Source organism: Melanotaenia boesemani, chromosome 18 (assembly GCF_017639745.1).
Source record: "Melanotaenia boesemani isolate fMelBoe1 chromosome 18, fMelBoe1.pri, whole genome shotgun sequence".
NCBI classification, from domain to species: domain Eukaryota; kingdom Metazoa; phylum Chordata; class Actinopteri; order Atheriniformes; family Melanotaeniidae; genus Melanotaenia; species Melanotaenia boesemani.
The window spans coordinates 25,855,635-25,879,721 of NC_055699.1; the positions used below are offsets into that span (position 1 = coordinate 25,855,635).

The 24,087-nt window shown below is 40.4% G+C and overlaps 1 protein-coding gene across 2 annotated transcripts in view; it reads right to left on the reverse strand.

Annotated features, from left to right (window-relative positions):
* Positions 1-24,087, reverse strand: part of LOC121629118 (partitioning defective 3 homolog) — a 432,758-nt gene that overhangs the window by 201,282 nt on the left and 207,389 nt on the right. For both annotated transcript variants that reach the window (XM_041968670.1, XM_041968671.1), the window contains exons 6-12: positions 21,569-21,672; positions 19,869-19,952; positions 14,397-14,522; positions 10,363-10,578; positions 9,952-10,136; positions 4,758-4,897; positions 4,344-4,472 (exon numbers count right to left, since the gene is read on the reverse strand). In XM_041968670.1, the coding sequence (XP_041824604.1) occupies positions 4,344-4,472; positions 4,758-4,897; positions 9,952-10,136; positions 10,363-10,578; positions 14,397-14,522; positions 19,869-19,952; positions 21,569-21,672 (984 nt within the window). The remainder of the gene's footprint in view (positions 1-4,343; positions 4,473-4,757; positions 4,898-9,951; positions 10,137-10,362; positions 10,579-14,396; positions 14,523-19,868; positions 19,953-21,568; positions 21,673-24,087) is intronic.

Here is a 24,087-nt window from a genome sequence, read left to right on the forward strand (position 1 = left end):
TCACACATTTGTCTATCCTGTCCAAAGCATTCGCATGAGACATAAATTCGACTGTCACATCAATCAGAGGCTGGAATTAATTGTGCAATTAAGATTCCCGTTGCTTGGCAGATCCAGCTCCTAATGGATCAGCGACAAGTGTGATATGATCATAAAGAGGGGATTTTAATGTAGTGTTTAATTGCTCTTATGTGGTCGTCAGCGTTACAATGGGGGCTACACAAGCCCATTTATTCTCCAGTCTTATTGGACATAAAATATGCCGTTCGTGTGGGGTCACAGAACGCTGTCAGGGCATGTAGAGACAATCTTATTACGCTTTGCAGGCATATGTGACTAATTTACACCATATTGTGCATGAAATTTCACATAGAGTGGTGAAGCATTTGGAGTGTTGTTTAAAACGTGTTTGGGTCATGACTGATGTTTTACAAATGAGTGTGTGAGTGTGTGCTGCAGCTAAGACAGAAGAACAAGAACAGTGAAAACCTGCACCACTGTTTCCAAATTCATCAGCTCTATGGGCGTAAATAAACAGATTACTGGTATTTTTCCCCATGTGTCTGTAAGGTCGCCTGCAGGCTGGAGGAGAATGAACATGGACCTCCATTAACATGTGTACATGTTAATATTCTGACTAGTACATTGTTGCTCAATGACACATTACATTTGATTTTTTTCCTACAGGGAAAAATAGCATGATCTGCTCTACCTGCAGCAGGGTGACATGAATGTAAACGTTACAGGGACAAACAGTGCTGCAGGCTGGAAGATTAAATATTGGTACTGGAATAGACTGATATGTACCACCTTGTTGTTACATAAAGAAAATAAGAAGCGTGTTTTATGTACAACTAAAGCTAAATGACAGACGACATCCAGCCCATATGTAGTTCAGCTGCTTTCACGGCAGATTTTAATGATTTCTCATTCATATTTTCCTAGTTTTTATCCCTCTTTAGTCTATAAACCCACTTTATCAGCTCTATTTTCTAACTTATTGTGGTATATTGATTTTGTGTGCAGCACTTTGGAAACGTTTTGTTGTGAAATGTGCTATATAAATAAAGTGATTTATTGATCTGTTCCACTGCTTCTTAACGCAAATATCCAACCAGCCAATCACATGGCAGCATGTAGTCACCTAGACGTGGTGAAGATGACTTGCTGAAGTTCAAACTGAGCATCAGAATGAGGAAGAAAGGGGATTTAAAAGACTTTGAACGTGTCATGGTTGTTGGTTTGAGTATTTGAATATTTCCACCACCTGGTTCTATCTGTCACACCAGGAATTCAGGCAGTTCTGGAGGAAAAAGGTTCCAACCTGGTACTAGTAAGGTGGACCTGACAGAGTAGAGATGTTCATCTACATTGTAAAATTACTTCATTTCGAAAGCTACAAAATTATTGCATAACCACATTTTCCTTTGCAGACTGTAACATGCTTATAATTTGAATATTAGAATTATTTCCACTTTTTGAAATCCTAACCTGCATGATCTGGAACGGTCATGCAGGCTTGAAAATGTCAAATTACAGTATGTAAAGGCTCCAGTTGACACAGAAAAAGTACAAAGGTTATGCAATGACTCATTGTCTCAATGAATATTCCACAAAGAGCAGCATCTCTAATAATACAAATCTGAATGAATTAACCTCCAAACCTCTAGAGGGCAGCAGTTTTTTTTTCCTTCTTTGAATTTATAATCACAAAAGTCTCAAATATTGCCCTACAAAGTGCCCGTGCTTATATAAAGAGTGTCTGTTTCAGTTTTCCTCTCTCTAAAGCCACAACATAAAAACAAACCTTTTCATCAAATGCATTTCAGACAACCTCATTATTAGGTTGGTTTGGTTAGGTTAAAGCCCATTCCTCTCAAGGAAAAAAATGTATCAGCCTGAACAAAAATGGAAAGAAGTCACCGTTATCCCCCATTTTACTCCATTTCTGTTTAACCTTTCCTCTCCCCTCCAAGTACACATTCATTGAAAGCTTCTGAGAGCTGCTGCTGTTGCTACTGACATAATGTCAAAACACTCTGGCTGTGGTAATTAAAGATGCAACACAAACATGCTGGGAGGGGAAATTAATTCCTTTGGGTGCGTGTGCAGTACAGCAAGCATGTAATGAAACATCTAAACAAAAGGAGGTGTTTTGGGGGGTTTAAAGCCATGACATGAAACATTGGTAGGTAAATGTCAGCGAGACTAAAACAGCCTTATTTGTCTTTCATGACTGAACCGTGTGTGTGTGCGTGTGTTGTCAGTCATGCTGCAATTTTAAAATATCATCGCATTGTCACTGAGGCAATTATGTGAATGACAGCCAGTTAACGCTCATGCATGGGTGTGGATTTATGTGTGTGAAAGCAATGCAGCGTGTAGTGTATATGTATGCAAACACTCACTCACTTTTGCAGAGTGTGTGACAGAGCAGGCAATTACCCACCGTGCTTTTCCACTATGCTTTATTTGCAATAACTGTCAGCGATAAAGCATCGGCCTCCTAATCTGATTTTTATGAACACACTTGTAGGGATTATTGAGATTTGTGAAAGCACTGCAGGGTGTTGTGACATTGTTTTAAAAGAGAAATTAAATAAGTAAAAATAAAAAAAAATGTTAATATTCCACAGAAAGAGAGACATGGTGCCTTTTAGGTTAAGAAACATGGATCATTAGACACTGTTCCCATGACTGTTATATATTTTTTGCATGCCTCAGACGCTCAGCCATCAACCTCACATACTTCACCACTCATGAGTAGACAAGCCAGAGGCAGCCGTGCATTTTTTAACACCCCTCCCGGCATCATTCAGCTGCTGTCAAGGCTGCATGAATTAGCTTGGTGCATCCCTTCAGTCAGAGCCAAGTTCTGGGAGATTTTGGTGCGAGAGCCTGTTAATCTGACAAACCTGCAAGTGACAGTTTGATGCCGACAGCACAGCCACCAAAATACAGACAGTTTTAAAATTAATGGTGCATTCTGCAGGATTTGAAGAGGATTCTTACAATCATTAATGCAATAACAGCTCTAAGTCTTCTACCAGTAGGAACGGAGTAAAAATGTGTCCCGGGAGGCCGCTATGCTTTAGACTGAGCCACTACGACGGGGTTAACAGCCTGAGCACCAGGCTGAGTGTTGCGGGAAGAAGTGAGGTTGGCATCAGGTGCTCTCGGCCTGCCATGGTGCCGTGACGCCCGAGTCTGCTGTCAAAGCCGCGAAGCGCAGGCTGGAGGAGGGCAGTAGCCTCGCCATCTGTTGCGCGACAGCCAAAGTCACCCTGCATGTGGAAGCTGTGTAACTGAGAACGACTGTGTGCTTTTCAGAGTCGGTGCTTGAATATGATCAAAGCCAAATTTCTGTTTGCATCATCATTTCAAAGCGTTGCTGCATGCATGTTGTGGTGCGACTCAGCTGATGCTGCCTGTCTGCATGTGATAGAATCTATTCATGGATGTAGAATCTGTGCCTGTGTGTGCATATATCTTTATGTTCATCACACCTTCCTGTTTTCTTTGGAAGCATTGTTTGTGCGTCCATGTCTGTGCAGATTATTTTAGTTCTAAAAACCTGATATGTGCATAAAATATGGGTCGAAATATGTTACGTGAACTTCTCCACAGACTACAGAATCCTGTTAATGCAGCTGAAACTGAAACAACAATGAAGGTAAAAATGTGGATGTGGTGTTTGTTTTCATATTAATCAGCAGCTTGATCAACAGCATCAAATCAAAGTTGCAATTCAAAGTTGGAATAACTTGTTTTCTTGGGGTTTTTTGTGGTTTAAGGAAAAAAAAATAACCTGCTAAATCCAGACCTTTGGATTGGATTGCATTTAAGATTTATTCTAACTATTTAGACCAACAAAGAACCAAAATAAACTACTCGCAAAAATTTTAAGATATTTACCTTTCAGGTGAAATTTACAGAAAAATTATAAAGTTGATGCAACACTGATATTATATCCTGAATGTAGAATCATGCTGTGGTAATTCTTTAATCTTCAATGTTACTGAATTACTGAAACAAATGATATTATCATAAATTATTGAAACAAATGGTGCAGAAATGGTAACTGGATTTTGTCCTTCTTAGTCTTTTTGGGTCACCTAATGCCTGAATTAAAAATATATATTTATAAACGAATCTTATAAAATAAAATAAAATTCTTATTTGACTGGTTCATCAGACTGTTAGAGAGAATCAGCCTAATAGGGAAGCTTGTAGAGATGGTGGAAAGACTACAGAAGGTGTTATGAGAAGGAACTGTTGAACATATTTTTTCTTATTCCTAAAGGGGAGAAGATTGTAAGACGAGGTCCTTGCTCAGTACTGACCACTTCTCGGGGCAGCAGGGGGTCCTCCTGACGAATCACCACCAGGTTCACAGTCCCTCCCATGGGTGTGGCTCGGAGAAGGGCCACCACTTCTTCCTGGCTCTTCCCATTTACGTCCACTCCGCCTACCTGCACACACGCAGTCATAATAGTAAAATAAGCAAACCCATGCAGGCTGAAATAAAAGTAGAGCAGTTCCATGCAATCTGTGATAAAACCGGTCTGAACCACCTACAGACAACATGTCCTCCACTGCTCTCTGAGCCACTTGGAGCTAAAATGAAATAGCACGTTTTCATCTTAGACTGATTGAAATGTAATCACAGTATTTTTCCAGCTGGGATAGAAAGCAGGAGCAGAAAAAGGGTGGATGGAAGGATGGAGGAAAACAACTTAATGAAAGCTCTGCCCCACCTCCAGCAGCCGGTCCCCAGCTTTCAGTCGGCCATCTTGGATGGCCGCCCCCCGTGGAAGGATGTTCTTGATATAAATGGGAGCACTCCCACCAATGGGGACATCCCTGGATGTGATGCTAAATCCAAGACCCTCTGTATCTAGAACAGGAGAAATCAAATGAATATAGTTAAAAATTGTTTTTCTAACCAAAGTTGATGGTTTTTCTTTTTATTTCATGCCAACAAACATGATGAAGGTCAAAGATGGAAGGTCTGCTTCGTGATGACAGGCCCAGAATTGTGAAGGTCTTGATTAAACAACACTTAGCAGGGTTGCTGAATCTGCTGCATACTCTCACATCCTGCTACTTGCAGTCATCACCTGCTTTAAAGTTACCACCAGTGTCCCTCTGCCTGGACGACTACCTTCCATATGCCCGTACACCTGTGATAATGAAGTTCTTTAAGAGAATAGTATTATCACACATCAAAGACACCATCCCTGCAGGCCACGGTTGACACCAGTTTGCATACTGAGCAAACTGGTCTGGAGAAGACGCCATCAATAAAGTTCTGTAATATATATATATATATATATATATATATATCTGTTGCAATTCCATGAATATGGACGACTAAATCAACTAAATGTTCATAAGTTAAGAATTACACAGATTCTGTATAATTAAATATTTTTTTCTCCAGATATAACAAAAAGAAACTCATTCTTTATCTTGCCATTTAAAAATTAATTTAAAGGACAGAATCCAGCAAACAGAGTAAAAATACAAATTAAAATCATTTAAGATTCAAACTTTTTTGGATTTTCTTTCTGTTAATAAAAACATATTTGCTTCGATTTAGGCTTTTTTTTTCTTCAGTTTGCCCTCAGGGTGTGTCTCAGTCAGTTTTCCTGCCAAGTAAAAATGAAAAAATGTCCCTCTCACTAAATATAGAATCACAGCTATGAACCAAAATAGAGTGCTGTGGATAAGTGCATGTGGACTTTTAAGCCAGTCTTGTAAATTATGGACAGATTACAGGCTGGTTTGGAACCAAAAGAGGCAGAGAGAAATAAATGATTATGCACAGGATGCAGCACAAACTGTAGGACATCTAAATAAAGAACTGTTTTAGAAATAATCATGTTCTGTGATGTGCACCAGATGTTTCGACCAAACAGTGTTTCTGGATCAAAGGCAGGTCAATAGGTTGTAAAATAACTTCAAGTTCAGGGTGGTTAAAGTTTGCACAACAGAATTAAGACAAATGTACAAGATGTCTTTATATATTATATAAATGCTACTTTAATCTAATAGTAACTTTATTGGTTTGTAAGATATGATAATATTCTATGTATTTTTCATAAAAAGAGCACCAGTCCTTTCCACCAAACAAAAAACTATTTTAAAAAAATTGTTGCATACTTGCAACCACTGGAAGTGTCGTGTGACATAGCAGCAGAGCAGAGTTAGCCTCATAGAAGGGAGCGAACCAAGAAAAAATTAAGGTAAGTCTTTGCAAAACAAAGAGTAGGTGTTATTGGTCGTCATTTCCAAAAAGCTACTATAAAGTAGAAAGAAAGAATTTTGAATTGTGTATTTTGAGTTTATTTAATGCTAAGTATAAAACTAACATGACATATTGGCATGCTAACACATCATGGGATTTTTAACAAATGTTCCACAACAGTTGTTTCCATCACTTTGTTTAGTGGAAAGTACAATGCATGTGTTTTATATGCATTGTGTCACTTAAACCAGTGGTTTCCAACCTTTTTTCCTGAGGACCCTCTTTATGCAACTACCAAAAAGCTGTGGATCCCCCACCCATCACGTGGTGAAGCCATGCTTTGTTTAATTCTTTAATCAGCTGTTTGTCACCATGAATGATACATCCTGGCTGACACCTTTCCTTTAATAAAACCAAAGTTAAGCTAATTACCAGCATGTAGTATACTGGCCTCTGTGTGGACATGGGCTTCATTTAAATCTCACAGGCTCTGAACAGACAAAGCCCCGGACTCCTTAATTGTCCAGGGACCCCAGGTTGGGAACCACTGACTTCAAATACCACCAGTTTACTTTTATTTATAAAAAAGTGACGACATGGTTAAAAGTGAACGTTGTTCAGAAATTCTCTGTCACGTCGTTTCCACCACTCAATGTCATCACTTCCTCTGCTACCCTCTGGGTGGATGCATGGTCATCCCGGTGACGGGCTGGCTGGGAAACATACTCTTGGGGGGCGGCTGGTCTCCTGAGCCCCCGGGGCCCCTGGGATGGCTCTGATCTTTGTAGTGGCCCGGTCGTATTTGCACCATCACAGATCATTATTCATTCCTGTTATTCACTAAACCTGCATGCTGAGACAGTCGCTGTGTCATGTTGTGGGTTTAATCACCAACAGCTGCAGTAATGTTCATGTTTTTCTTTGTGTTGCTGATGTTTTTGTTGTTATGACAGATTTTTTTTTCTAAAGCCTGTCTGTCTTCTTTATAGCTGCTTCTGATGATTGTCAGATTTGTTTTCTTAAAGATGTTGTTGTTTGTTTCCTTCCAGGTGCAGCAGCCGGGTGGCTGTGTTTTTTTTGCTATGATTGAACAGCTGATGTTGTTACCTTATACCCCCGCCCCCCAAAACCTCTTGTCAGGGCCAGCATAAAAATGTCAAATCGGCAATAGACAAATAAAAATGAGAAAAAAAACTTTAAGCTTAAATTATCAAGAGGAGCCCTATGTCCATAGCTCCCCTTGGCAAAGTTATTTTGTTTGGCACAACACAGCAGCCAGACCATCATTCTGCCTCTACCATGCTGGACAGGACAAGGTAAAAAACTGGTAAAAAAATAAATAAATATATATATATATATATATATATATATATAGATAGATAGATAGATAGATAGATAGATAGATAGATAGATAGATAGATAGATAGATAGATAGATAGATAGATAGATAGATAGATAGATAATAATGATAATAATAATGATAATTTCATTACAACCACTATCAGAAGCTGTTTCTACACATAATGGGAAAGTAAAATATATCAAAATATGTATATAAATATTAGATTTTTCCAACCAAATAGTTGGAGAATGACCCATAAATTATGTTCATGAGAGATAATGATATGAGCCTTTTGGATGAGACTGAATTGAAATTTAACATTTAACAGCTTTACCTTGAGAAAATCCTTCAGATATCAGCCGTGCAGAGCCATTTATTTTAGTTTTAAAAGCTGACCTTTAAGGTACACTGAATGAATATGAATCATACCCAAAAGAGGGAAGCAAATACAATAACAGGTACGTAAGAGGACGTCAGGTCTGACCTTTCCTGCTGACCAGACTCAAATCTGCTGAATAAAACCCAAAAATGCTTTTCACATATGAATCACGGTGTGTGTGTGTGTTTGGCAAACCTCTGACAGAATATTTAAAAATTGAGAGGCGCTGCTACAAACAGGTATTAGATGATCCATTTCTCACACGGCACATATAACCAACCTGTCTGCTGGAACGTGGCATCGTGTGGTTCGGATGTTTTTTGCGGCGGTGATTAATATTCATGTGGAAGTTGCTGTTCATTTCACAGAGCTGTCAGCACCTCTGATAGTTCATCATGACCTACTTTTCCTGCGTGTCTCTTTAGCAGGATGTCGATCGGTCTGTCAGCTTGCTGACAGTGATGTGTTGATGAATGAGGAATGTTACGAGGATGGGGCGCGGATGGAAACTTTATCATGGCTTCTGCACACAAACAAGATTAGCATCGTCTCAATCTGAGGCGTCAAAATTCTTTCATTTCAGAGGCCACATTCAGCACAATATGATGTCAAGTGGGTCAGACCAGTAAAATATTAGCATAATACCTTAGAAATAAGGAAAACTCCTCATTTGTCCCTTTGTTTAATCTGGGAAAGTTCAAGAACATTATTGAAACTTTTACATTTACTGGACATTTTTGTTGTCGATGACAAGGGAAGCCCTGCAGAAACGTTTGGGAACCACTGAGTTAGACCATGAAACCATGTGGCTGGTGAAAATAAACAAGACTACTGGCATCACACTAGACATAGATTTCCACCAATATTTCCCCAACTTGGTCTAACTTAACCCTCTGGGGTCGACATAGACACCGACGTGTCCAGATATCACATCCGATTTAAGACAATGTAGAAGCAGGACGCAACCACATCTAACTTCTGTCTCCAGTATGGACTTTAAACTATAAACAAGATTTTATGCTGATTATAAACTAGTAAAACCAGAGTTATGATTAAAATAAAATGTGTTTTGTCTGTGTACATTACCGTCACAATTCTAAGGAAAGTGCTGCAATTGAGAATAAAAAAATGAAAAGCTCCTTTCCTATTGGTGGAAAAATGCACCACATCAATCAAAATAAAAAAATTACATGACAATGTGACGGATTTGGTTGCTGAGGAAGAGGAGACGTTGTGGGAGTGATCAAAATCCACCAAAAGCAGATTGAAATGCTGCCTTCTGGTGGACAGGAGGACTAACACACCCTGGACATGTCCAACCTGTGATGTCCTCTCTGTCTTTTAGTGGACAGACACACTGTGCAGCAAATGAGCGGAAAGAGCTCAGAAAACTTTGCCAAACAGAATGGACGTAAAGGAGGGCTGGGAAGCAAAACAGCTCCAATATTCAAGGTCTTACAAAGTCCACTAAACAAACCAGCCACTTCTATCAGCTGAATGGTTTAAAATTTCAGTCATGGCAATGTAGCCTGACCGGTTCCGACTAATCAAACTTTAAAAGATAGTGTGAACTCTTCATGCTGCAAGATCTGTTCTGTTTTAAATATACACTACCGTTCAAAAGTTTGGGGTCACTTTGCCATGGGATTCAATAGGGAAGTGACCCCAAACTTTTGAACAGTAGTGTACAAACTCGAACAAAAGACCCAGGACCCTTTCCAGACTTTGATGCTGGAATATCTTTGGATCAGTAGCATGGTTCCCCAGCTGCTGATAAACAATAGAAACAGGACTAAACTTAGTCTTACAGCGTATCCGACTTCTTGGGAAATCACCCAAGAGCTTTAAAAAGCTTCACGTTATCATGTGATGTGAACATGTGAATGAGAATCTTTCATTTATTACAAACCTCTGTTATAAAAAGATGCTAACAGATTTTTACTTTCAGAGCCACACAGCTATCTGTCTGCAGATTTTTACCTTTCTTTAGCTGGATGTTGACTCTGTTGCCTTTTTTCTTCAAGCAGGAACTGATGGGCGGGTTTGAGCTTATCCTACGCTGTAGGGTCGGAGAGGAGGTAGAGGAGGTCCTGGAGATCAAGAGCTGGGGAGTGGCAAACCGTCGAGTCGGCTCTGGGGTGCTTCCTGCGAGGGGACCCTGGTGGCTGCAGGAAAAGACACAGTTCCCAGTTTGTCTTGGTGTACATGCACACATGGTCCAAATGTGCAAATATGTGGTTTTGGAACATTTTCACGTGCTCCACATGTAAATCACATGTGTTTCACATGAGGTTTATATTTGTTTCACATGTGATTCACATCCAGAATGTGTAGTTTTGTTCTGTAGGGGGAATCATTTCTAAAGAAAGCAAAACAAGTGATAAAACCCACTTGTGGTTGAGGCCAGGCTGCGGTCCAGATCTGGATGCCTGACTCGATCTGTCCCCTGAGTGCTGTGAGTCTTGGCTGAAACGGACCCGGTTTGTCTGGGATGGACTGAACTCGCTCTGGGCTGAAAGCAGGTCGTACTGCTTCTTCATGGCCGCAGGAACAATGTGGAAAAGGATGAGTGGGGAACGCATCGCCTGGCGGAAGATGTTCTGGGCTCTGCAGGTGGTACAGCAGAGAGGGAGGGAGGAAGGAAGACAGGAGTCAGAAAGAGCAGGAAGGTCACGCAGACAGAAATAAATTAGCTTTAACGTGATAAGAGACACATGCACCGTGATGTACTATCATGTTTGGTGGATATAAAGATAGAAGGAAAGCCATGGTGTACTGTAAGGTGATAGTGATGGTTGAGGTTAGCACAGCTAATCGCTGAGCCAGTCCTACAGAAATGACATCATCTATAATTGCCAGAATAAAGATGAGTAAGCGATAAAGACGGCTGAACGGTGCAACACAGAGAAAATATTACACAGGATGTAACTTGTCCACTGCATGCACTCTGTTGTCTGTTTCTATTTAACTTCTTTATTCTTTTAGTTTGTTTTAATTGCTGATGGTCTCAGTAGGGTTTGTTCTTAGTACTGTGTTCACATTAGCTAGAAGACATTCTGGTGGTACTTCACGCATTCTTGCTAGTTGGTGTCGGGGTTGACAGGCTCTCATCTCGTCCTGGTTCCCCCTTGTCGTAGTATTAGTGTGTTGTATCTCTAATTTATAACTGTGATAGTTGGCATTTGCGGATGTTGGAACACTGAACAACGAGTTGTTTGAGTGTCAGTGTAGGATGTGGTTAGAGAAGTATCCCTATATTCCACATTCTCTTCGTGTAGCCCCGCCCACTGACTGGGCGACGTCTGAGCCGGTATGTCTCTCTGTTTGATTGCACTTATGATGAGGTGATTAGGCAGTAGAAGGGTCTTCCCTAAGGACCCAAGTGGAAGGTGTTTGCATGTCACCTGCGGGATTTGAACTCAGGTCTATCGCACATTTTCTCCATTTGAGTTCCAAGCAAAGCAAAACGTTTGCGAGGTCACAAGTTCTGGTACACTGATTACAGCAACGCACAAGTCAGAGCTTGGGTGCTGTATTTAGTATTTTTCAGACCCCTCAAGCGATTCTAATTTTAAAAAGTGACTAGCACAAGTCTACAATCTTTTTCTGGTGATATTGGAGACTTTTGGAGGCTCTCTCTCTCTCTCTCTCTCTCTCTCTCTCTATCTATCTATATATATATATATATATATATATATATATATATATATATATATATATATATATATACACACACATATAGATAAATAAATAAATAAAGTTATTTTTCAGATTTTTTACAGTGCACATGGAGTCTTGTCACATCATAATTTTCATTTTTATGTGAGTCTCATCAGTTAACTGGACAACCAGACTGGAGATGATGAATTATGCACCATGCAAACTTTGCAGACATGAAGTAACACAAGACCACACACAATATTCTTTACAAATAGCATAGCAAACACACATCCTGCGTCTCATGTGAGTCGAATTAGCAAAATAAGCCCAGACAAGAGCTCAACATCATCTCCAGACACAAGTATTGTTTAGTCTGGTTTCCAAGTGGTGCTTAGCATATAGATAGGTTGGCTAGAAGAGGGCCACAGAGGCATGTGAGGCCTGAAGCCTGGTGGGGTTTCTGGATTCAGATGATCTTGTTTTCTTTGTTCAGACCCCCCCCCATTACCAAACCAGCCACACCACGCTGATTCTGTCCAAATGAAAACAGCTAAGCTGCTTCCACCTCAACAAACAGCACTTCATTTAATCACTGTCACAGAGGTAAGAAACACACCACAGCCAACCTTTTCTGCAGGATTTGGACTCTCACATCTTTATATTTATAGTAATTTACGAAAATCATTCAAATACTCACAGTGAGGGATGATGATTGGATGTGTAAGCGTGCATGTGCGTGTACATGCATGCGTTTATACCCAAATGTTCCCACATACACATATACGGTGTCATCACGCCAGTAATCAGCCTCCACACGAGCTTGATTGAATAATAAATTACCCCATCAATGCATCATTACATTCTGTTAGATTAAGTGCCTCAAAATATTTACCCATGCAAAACCATCCAAGGAGATTCCACTCTCACTTTAAATTGTTGCACAATCACGAGCGAGCGAGGAGGGGCAGATGTGGATGAAAGTTTAGCTCAGTCGCCTCATTTTCATGCAGAATCACAAACATTTGGGTGTTTGGTGGCAGAAGGTGAGTGCGCAAAGCTGCTAAACATCACTCTTGTGTACTCCTCTATCACTTTACAAAAGGTCTGCAAGGAAACTGAAGTGTTTATAAACTGAAGCATTTACGAATAATGAAAACCGCTTTGCTAAAATAAATAATTAAACAGTAATTTAACAGTATGACCTTTATTTATGCACATGGTAAAAAATCTGTCAATTACAGCTTTTTCTGTATTATTTTGCACATTTTACCCTTATTTTTTAAATATAGGTAGTAAAATTACAGAAAACATGGCAAATGACCATGTGTAATGTGTCTAACATGACAAACTTGTAACTGTGAAAATACATACAATTTCCTTTTTTTTAGCAAAAGGAAATATAAACTGATTTAATATAAAAGATATATTTAAAATGTATCATAATTTCACTAAAATGTCATTTCAAATGCTAAACTGCTGAATTCAAGTTTTATACTTTTAATACTGTTATTTGACAGTCAGTTAATTTATACTTTGAATGCACATGTTTAACTATTTATTGCACAACATGCTGTTTTCCAGCAAAATAATTAACAGCAAAAGAAAAGAAAAATAATAATAGAAAACCCAAAGAAGTGTCTGAACCATGAATTGACCACTAAATGTTCTGGTTTAAGGCAGCCTGTGTTAAAACAGTCCCCCTCGTCATATTTATTACATTTTGGCATCATTACACCCAGGTGACATTAAAGGATCATCCAGCCTAGGTCCTTAGTCAAGACCCTTAACGCTATCACTTACCTGATCCCATTACAGTTATACCTGCTTAGGCATTGTCCAGTCAGGCAAAATCTGAGGAACCAGGGCACTGAGACAAGAAATAAGCTACCAACACAAAGCAGATTGCGAAGGATACGAGATATGAACAAGGCACTGTTGAAATGCTACAACTTAAATAAGCCTAGCCAGGGGGCTACATGACGAGACTGTATGGAAACGAGGATGTCTCCATACCCACAGGCTACATTCACAGACAGGAGCTTCCACCAGAAAGTCTCCTGGATGATCTGATTGCATATTGGCACAATTTAATAATAGCAGTCTTCTGTAATAGAAGTAATTTAGACCCTTTCTTTCTGTGTTTTTGCCGTTTTTGATGAAATTTAATTATCATGCATGCTAACATCTTTCATTAAACATCAAAAAGCTGAAATTAAAAATAAACATCCCATGTAAAAGTAGCCCCACTTCGCAGAATGTACGTGCGTCAGCACAGGTCTATCTGTACGTGAGTCCATACATTCAGCGTTATGCATGTGATGGGGAAGGTAGCTTTGGGTAAATGAAAGTGGAGGAGTGCCAGGCTCAGGAAATGAAGGGCAGCAATGAATCGATGGAAATGGACCAGGAAAAAAATGTGGGCAGTTCTGAGTCAGAGGCTGAAGCAGTGGTGAGGCTGTAGGTCACAGCCATGAATTACAGGAAGGCCAACAGGTTGTAGTATTTCTGTTTTATCATGCAGATGTGCAGGTTAGATTCTGCTTAATAACAGAAACACTGTTCAAACACAAGCATTCCACTAACCTAACACTCAGCGGACAGAATGAGGATGGTGTTGACTGTATGTGCCCTAATTTCAGCAGAAAAACACCTGACAAAAAGAAGAGAAAAGGATCTAGAGGGAAAATACATAAATAAAGTTCTCTAGATGCAGAGAAAAGTACAGTCTGCATCCGGAGTCGCTTTGCATGGAAAAGAAAGCTTACTGTTCGAAGCGCAGGTTGCAAATGTCTGTCTGATTAATCTTGATGATGCAGTCGTTCTCCTGGAAGAGACGTTCCTTTTCAGCTTTCCCACCACGCTCCAAACGTTTCACCAGCAAGCCCTGAGTCCTGCAGATTATTGAGCAACAGGTTACAAGGAGAACATCATTGAGATTTACCACATTAATACATATAAACAGCAGGTCAGGAAAGTCCCAGGAAGGATGCCTGACGTGGTTAAATGATCTAATATTGCCAGTTTGACATGGATGGTACCTGGCTTCCAGTACAACAGTTTTTCTGGACCAGGATCTGTCCTTTAACTCACATAAAACAGATTTCCACAAACTCCTTCCACATATATAATATTCCCAAAATGAGGAACATCCTGTCTCAGAGTGATGAGTGCATGGATTTGTTACTTTCAGATTTACCTACTGTCATTCCTGATTATTGTTCTGTTCCAGAATTGTTCTCTTCCAGCTTCAGTTTGGCTTCAGGAAGCAGAACCTTCAGGTATCAGACCCCTCCCTACCTTAAGATCATCTTCAAACTTCCAGATAAATCTTATAGCAGGTCTGGCTTGGTGACCCTGATCCATCCCTTTAGTCCTGCTGCTATTGGCCGAGGCTGCTGGGAGATGTCCCATGATGCACTGGGTTTCTTTCTGCTCTAATTACTCTCCATGTAGAAATATGGGACGGTTTTGTTGTCATTCCTCTGTTTTTCTCTTCTTTCCCAGCAGGAATCCCTGGATTAGAGTTATTGGCCATCTTTACTGGTTCTGGTCCTGATGGAGGTTTTCTTTTCTCTGTTATTATAACCTTAACTGATGTGAATCATATAATGTGTTTGTTTAAACTGAATTATAACTGGACTACAATGAATTTGACTGAGTTGTTGTTCTGGGTCCAAAAGATTCAGAAAGACTCGGCAGTGTTACAGCAGGCTGTTTTGTGACTTTATCTGAAAAGTAAAGTTATAAAGTTATTTCGGCTGTGTTGTAATGTTGCCTTGTGTCAACAAAATTTTACTTTCCAGAGCGTAATCTTGGATAAAAAGCTGCATTTCCCTGAGGCCTGCAAAGCTGCAGCATTACAAACCAGATATTAAGCCTCTGTCTGTCCTTCTGTCCTCCGCTCTGCCTTTCTTTCTGTGGGCAGGTCTGACAGAATGACAGGAGACTTGTCTGAAATAATCCAGACCACGAGCTCGGAGATCATCTTCCGGCTTCCATGGGAATGCTACAGTTGCCTTTCCCTGGAGCTTAAGAGGAGAGCTGGCTATGCTGTAATGAATACCAGAATAAATTTCAAGGCAGTGCCATCTCAGCAATCCCTTCAAAAAAGCCAACCTTTACCTTCAAATACCCCCTCCCGTCATCCTTCTTTTTAAATAAATACATCAGTGAGCTCCTTGGGGTTTCGGTTTGGCCTGAAGGAGAACCACATGCAAAGATATCTGATGTGTACTCACACAGCAGCAGCAACAAATTCCAGCTAAAGTCGAAGATGCTGCAGGCTTCAGGTAGACTGTTCGCAAATGTTTGGTGTCCTTGCTTAAACCGACTCAAACTTCTTTTTTAAATGCACAAGAGCACAAACCGTGAAGATAATGTAAAAGCTGAATGCCTTCCATGATTCCCAGAGAGAAAACAGCACTTTTATGTTGTGACCCTGTTTACGAGAGACGGCAAGGGCAGATGTGAAGAGCTCTTTAGCATTTCAACCAAACAAGGCCACTTTCAGAACATTGCTGTAATTGGCTGCATAATGTGGATATCCACGCTCGCACAGCAGATTCATCTTAGCTCTTCACCAGGGGCAAACGCTCAAGCATTAAGTTGAAATTAAAGATCAAAAAAGGCCCTTCCTTGTTTCTCAGTGTCCGAGCCGCATCGCTGGGTCAGCTTAAGGTTGTTGAGTGCAGAGTAATTGCAGGCGCTGTGAAAGCAGACATGACTGTGCCTTATCTCTGTAAGTGTTGTCAGCTTGAAAACAAAGTATCATGCATAGAGACTACAGCACGGACACACTAATGATTTCTGGTCTCCTAACAGACTACAGATAGTGGATAAAAGAGTTTCGGTTGATCCCTGATCAGTATTCACAGCAGCAAGAGGGAAGGATGGGGATACAGCAGCATTTCAGAGATTTCAAGACAATGGTTTTGAGAAAGGGGCCACCATTGTGATTACTGTAATGCACAGCCACCCACTCAATTCCTTCCCTTTTGCAGAAGAGACCCACTGCACACTTTAAAAGGTGTTTTCACAGGTTGCACGTCAGTGAATTTATGAAGCTGCAAGTATAAGAACAGGAGGCTTGTAGTTCGAAAAGTCTGAGCAGACTCAGGAGAAAAATACATTTCTTGCAAAGCCCTATTTTTCCAAGACAACATCCACATCCCACCACACTGCATGGCTTTACTCCATCCTGTTGGTGTGGCAGTGCTGAAGAAATGACTCAAAGGAGGCCACCTGCTCTCATCTATTGCCTCTAATCAAATAATAATCCAATCAGGATCCACTTATGCACAGCAGTTACAGTCCGCAGTTTGTTTACCGTTGAAACTGGTAATGGAATGAGAAGTTCATTAAGCACAGAATGCATCTGGAAGAGGTGTGTGTTTGTGTGCAGATGTAAGGTATATCAGTGTGCACACACAGCTCTGTAAAAGGCAGATCAGCAATGATGCAGCAGGAACTGTTTGTGAAATGAGACAGCTCGGGTCGGCCTGTGAACACACAGCATCCATATTTCTCACAAACCGCTCGGATGTAAATTCATTTTCAGGTGAGGATCAGTAAATCTAGATGTGTGTGTGCAGGCTGGAGATACTGTCAGCTGGAGTGACAGAGTCTCTAAGCTCTCTCCTACAGCTGTCTTCCCCTGCTGCTCGGATATCACTTCATGTCAGTGCAGTGGAGCAGAATACGAACAGTCCATGTTGGAATGGCTGCAGTTCCCTGTTTGTTGCCTTTTTTTCCTCGCAGTCTGACCCCTCTGGCCCTGGTCTAGACACTAATGACAGCCCACTTGAGCCTAATGCCTCCTGTCCTAGTGCATTGCACACAGGAAAAAGCTGGGTCAGGCCATTAGCATCAACCCACTGACCAGGCACTAAGTCTTATCATGGGTGGATTTAACTGAAGGCGCTGATAGCTATTAGTACCAACCCAAAGCTGATGGAGAGGAAATATTCTGGCCACGCTATTTCTTACACAACTTCATGTGAACTGCAGGAATACCAGAAAACTAAAAATAAACATCTGAACACCAGGAAATAAACTTTATTTTTGACGGAATTTCTCTTTCATTATGGGTGCCAATATCAAATGCATTAAGGTACTTATATTGCAGTCATTCATACCGTTTTGAGAAGAGCCTAACAAAAATATATATCAAAACATGCAGCTCCATCATAGGAACTACGCTACGACCTTTGGTAGCGATAATCATGAAAATCACACAATACTGCAAAATTCCACCCATACAAATGAATGGAGTTCTGCAGAAATGAGTGAAAAATCAAGCCCAAATTGTAGCCCAGTAACTCAGGTATACTTTCACATAAAAATGTCATTCAAAGGTTAAACGGGTCATGAAAGATAAAACATTTTATGTCTGAAAGGATATTTTGATTTCTTTTATGGTTATCAAAAACTGCCCTCAGCGACGTCACACTTTAAAGTGATGCACTCATCTTTGCCCTTAAAATCAACCAGTAAACTCCTCAAATAAACTTCCTTCACACCCACAGTTTCTTCTATACACACACAATCATACATCAAAACAGACATTTTTCTTTTCTTTCACCAATGTGACCATCGTTGCTGCAGGCCTTACGGTTTTTTCTCAAATCTCCTCAGAGCGCGGTGCACCCACCACTGGCTTCATTGACTCCAATTCATTTTTGACTTGAGTTTTTCTCCTCAACTCAGGACGTGAGGGATGTTTTAAACCTGACATGAAAACCACATAGAAGACAGTAGAATAAGGAAAATAGTGTCTGTGTGTTTAGCAGACCCTTCTGCTCCTCATGCTTCAAGAATTGTTTTGATAAAACATCTGAGCCTTTGTGACTGTTTGAGTATCTCTGAGGAGAAGGAAAAGACACCGTTGTCATAGCAACATTAACGATCAGGCTTGGTTCTGTGTGTTATTGAATTCACACACACCTCATATATGCAGTACAGTTGCATAACGTGTTTAATGCACCAACCAGGCTGTGTACACACACACACACGTCTATATCACATTGTGGGGATATGTCACACACATGACACAACATCAATGAGCCCATTTACATGATCTTCAAAACCAGACATCTGGGAGTAATCAGATTACTGATCTAACACGTCTACATGCACCTCTAAAACACAATATTTGGAAATCCTTGTCTGCATTTACCAGTCCATTATCAGATTTATTTTGGAGTATGCACGTGCATGGTGAGGTCATTTTCTGTTATTTTCAAAGCATTCGGTCTTTGTAGAATGTGGTGGAGCTCACGGTCTTAGCGTTAGCTGCTAATGTGAGAAGTATTAGGCTGATAAATAGCTCACAGGTGGATTTTTTACTTCACTGGTTCATAAACTTTTTCCTTCGGACCCCTTTTTCATCCACAATTATAATGTCAAATTATAATGAAATGAAGAAACACGCACATGCACCCCAGTGCTTACAATAAAACATATGAAGAAATGCACCACTGAATAGTGTCTTTTCTTTGCTCGTGCCATGTTAAAAATCCAAATTTGTCATTATCTCGGTGAGAGAAGCTGATTTTGGGCATGTGGTGCTTTGTCACAGCTGTAAACATAATCCACCGAAAACCATTTATCCTCTTATTTATGAAGATTCTGACAGTTTTCTATGTTTAATTTTCTTTGATGCAATCATTATTTTCCATCCCTAAGTGGAGGGAAATGTGAAGCCTCACAGCCTCGGAGGGAGTTAACACGAGGTTAAAGCTAAATATAGCTTCCTGACACTTCCTAATAAACAGCAATGAGATTATTTCCTCAAGCGGCCATCCTCAATGACAGCCATCCTCTCCCCCTCAGATGTCATCCCATTTCATCTCCTTACTCTGTCTTTTCACCTCATCCCCTCCATGCCTCTTTCCCAGCGCTGAGTAGTCACATTCATGCTGGAGGTGTGCCAGTACTTTGGCGTGCAGCAGGGATCTGTGTTTTACACAAGCTTTTAGTTTGATTACATCTGTCTGCTCCCTCTGTCCTTTTTTCCCAGAATAACCATAAAATGCAATGCATTCCTCTTCATGTCCTCCATCAGTTCCACCCCTTTTCAGTTAAAAGTTAGGCAAAAAAAGGAACACCATCTCTGTGGACACAACTGTGACAAAAAAGCCTTGAATTTAAGAAAGAAAAAGAAGTTTTGCACAGCATAAACAAGCAAAGCCACTCCATCTGTTCACTAAGCTGCATTTAATCTTATTCAATCTTTTTACCTGACATCCTGCGAACCATAAGGGACCACATGGATCCCCAGGGGCCCTCCTTCATTGGACACTTTGACTGGCTTGAGCATGCCTCTGCAGGATGTTGATGGATGACACCAGGGGGAAGAGAAAGAGGCGTGAGGGGGAGACATGAATGAATAAAATAAATAACGGCACTGACTAAAAAATGTAGAAATGCAGAGAATAAAAGACAACACAGTCAAACATGATAAAAGGTTGACGGGATGGGGGTTGACTCGGCCTTGTTGGTGGGGGCTGCATTGAGTTTTCTATACAAAGTCATCCATTACAAAGTCTGGCTGATGGACCTCAGGGTCGATTAGAGATCCAAATGGAGACTCCAATTAAGTGATTAAGATCAGACTGCTAAAAGAGAACAAATTAATTGAAAATGTGTAAGAGGAGGGAGGAGGAGGTTAATTTGTGTAGATAAAGACGTGAAGACAAATGAGCTCGACCAGCCATCAGTGCAGATGCGTGCAGATGTGTGATGTTGCTTCTTTGGAGGAAGACCTTGGCCTTGATGTGAGCTTATTTTTGGGGATAAGTGTTAAAGAATTTATTAGCACTGTCTGTGTTCTTTAAATCACAAACTGTAGTATGCCGTATTGAGCTCTATGCAGTAATGGTGATACGGTTTTATTTACATGCAACAAAAGATTTAATATTCTCTGCATTAGACACCAAGGTTATCGGTTTATATATGATATTAATTTATTTTAATTAACATTTTCATTACACAACCTGAATTTAAAAAGTCTGGGCATAAATCAGAATGCAGTGATTTGGAAGTTGTTATTGTTGTATTGTGTTGGCCGAGCATGGGAGATTAGCCTTAGCTTCAACTTTGCATATTTTATTCCCAGTAGAAGATAACCAACATATCAGATGGTGAAACTGAGACATTTTACCATGTGATACTGTGATGGTGAATCTGATGGCAGCAACACGTCTGGAAAAAGTTGGAACAGGAGCAACAAAAGGCTGGAAAAGTAACTGGTACAAATCAGAAACATCTGGAGGAGCATTAGACAACTAATCATGTTAATTAAACAGGTCACCGGGTATAAAAGGAGCATTTCAGAGAAGCAGAGTCTCTCAGATGGAAAGATGGACAGAGGTTCACCAATCTGAGATTAACTGGATCTAAAACTGTGGAACAATTTCAGAAAATTGTCTCTCAGACTTTGAAGCTCCACCATCTACAGTGTAGAATATCAGAAGATTCCAAAAATCAGGAGGAATCTCTGTGTGCATGGGACAAAGCTGGATGCTGGTTATCTTCTGCATTAAAAGCAGACATGATTCTCTACTGTAGAGCAGCTAGGATCCTGCATCAGACCAGAATGGGACAACATTCCTCTCCTAAAACTCCAGCAACTGGTCTCCTCACTTCCCAGACAGTTGTTAGAAGAAGAGGGGATGCTACACGATGCTGAACATCACCCTGGAACTACTTTTTCCAGACGTGCTTCTGCCATCAGATTTACTATCAGCTCATATTTTCCATCGATTTCATCATCTGAGATGTTGTTTATCTTCTACTGGAAATAAAATATAAGTTGATGAGATTTGAAAATCATGGAATTCTGGTTTAACTTACATTTACACAGCATCTCTACTCTTTTAGAATTGGAGATGTGGTTTAATGACCCAACTTTATGTTGTACAGGCCTGTGTGCACTCACTCAATACTGAACACAGGTGACTGGTCCAGTGAAGGGTCGGCTCTTCCGATTGGCTCTATCCTTTCAATTCTTCTCTCCTGTCTCATGTCCTCTTCTTCCTCCTCCTAAAGAAACAAAGAAACAAATTTATGTCATTAAAAGGTATCTGCAGTCGGTGTTCCTGTCTTTTCCCTATAGCTCTCTTATTTTTTCTTTAAATGCAATTAACTGCAAAAAAGAACTACATTCTGCATGAAAGACATGGATTCAGAGCTTTGAAATCCTTCAGAAACTTTCCCCTCAGTGAGGAAGAGGCCATGACTCCATCAGTGATGTCTCGCTCGGTGTGTCTGGTCTTTCAAGTGAAAGAATCAGGGTTAAGAGAGGAATAAAGTGGTTGTGCCTTTTCTCATCTGTTTCTCTCAATTTCTTCATTTCAGCTACTCATCTTCCTTCAGGGCCATTAGGCAGCCGAGTTAGGGAGGAAGTGGCTTTCACATGCGAGCCAGACATCTGAGGATTTAACTAGGCAGCGGGATGAGACAGCAGCTTCATGCTTTCCTTAATGGGGACAAAACTCTTCATTCAGGCTCTTTCTATAGGGATGCTACAGACTGAACAAGACACTTACATGCAGTGATGACACCTGACATGCAACGTAGATGGAAGATATATCTAATAACAGGAGGCTCATTTTCAGCTAATCATGAGCTGATGAAGGTCTCGCTGAGAGGTGACGAACACACTGAGCATCACTTCCATTTCTGCTTCCACTCATACGTATGTGTGTAAATGTGGGTGTGTGCGTCCAGAAAGAGTAATGTCTCTTTTTTGGGGGGGGGGATGCTTTGTTAGCAGCTGCTATTTCCCCACCGTCACCCCTTTCACCTTTTCTTTTTCTCTCTCTTTTACTAAAATGTCAAGCGAATCCAGTCCTTCTCATTCATTCTGGTGTCTTTATGGAAATAGATTCAACCCTTTTCAGGGGCCGGGATATCTTTGGTGACACTCATGGGTGGTGCAGGAAAACTTCAGTCTCCAATTTATTTATTATAGTCTGGGGTGGGGGGAGACGGGGCATGAAAATTTCATCGGCAGCCTACCTTAAAAGACCTCGTCTCACCCTACCTGTCCATTTCCTCTTCCTAACCGTCTGGTATGAAAATGAGTCAGTCAACCAGTGACCCCTGCCTTTAATTACATGTCAGCTAAGGTTGTGGGCATCTCATGGGGCCTGTTATTCACAAAGCTTTTTCTTTTTTGTGTGGAAGGAAAGATTTATTTTTTAACATATACTTCTATAAGTCCTGCACAAAGGACTCGGGCTGTGCGAATCTATCAATAAAGACGGGAAGACATCGACTAAAAGGGTCAAATGAAAGAGGAACAGAAGAATAAATACTGCATGAATTATGTTTAAATGGGACAAGGTGAACAGAAACTAAATTGAAAAGAAGATGTGACTTTGAAAACGACCATATCCATATTCAAGTATATCGAGGAGGTGAAAGCGCTGTGAAGTGAGGGGATGGAATAAAGAGCAGATACAGAAAAAAAGACACTAAATCTATCTGATTGTTTTCCTCTGAGATCGGAAGAGAAGTGATTCTTTACTAAAATCACAGAGCAATCAGGTGCAGAGAGAGAATGAGACGGATCTCATTAGCATAAAATGTTCCAAGTACAAATCAGATTAACACAATCTGATCATAAATCTAATCAATAAAAAACCAAAAACAATGCAAGCTCATGAAAACAAAGCAGAAACCAGAGGAGGGTGGTCGGATAAGGGAAAAAACAAAGAAATAAAGAAAAAGAAGATGGTATCAGCATTTGTCAGCATCAGCCAATCACATGGTAGCATTTAGATAGATAGATAGATAGATAGATAGATAGATAGATAGATAGATAGATAGATAGATAGATAGATAGATAGATAGATAGATAGATAGATAGATAGATAGATAGATAGATAGATAGATAGATAGATAGATAGATGGATGGATGGATGGATGGATGGATGGATAGATACTCACTTTTTTACCATACAGAGACACATGATTGACTCTTGACACTGAAATTATGAGGCAGTGCTCAAGTAGACACAGTGTTTTTTGTTAAAGTCAAAAGGAGGATATTCATTACACAAACATTGTCGCTCTGGATGGTGGACAAAGTCCAGACAAAGTCCAGACTAACATATCCTACTTTAGTGAGACTGAATATAACCAACGGAGAAATATCATTTAAGCTGCAGACACCCAACAGAGTCAGTCTTAAAGGTCCCTAAGTCTCCGTGTGATCAGAGGAAGAAAAAGAAGTCATTTCCTTTAATATTTGCTGCCAATCCTCATATTATCTGTCCTTGTGTCAGTGGCCAAGCTGAGCACAGCGAAAGTGGAGGGGAGACATAAACTAAATATACATCCACCTCTCGCAGAAACTCATTCTGCCTTTATGCTCTCTTTCTTCATCTCTCCATCTCTTTGAATTCCCCTTTCTTTAAAAACCATTCATTTCCTCCTCCCCTGAGTGCTTTT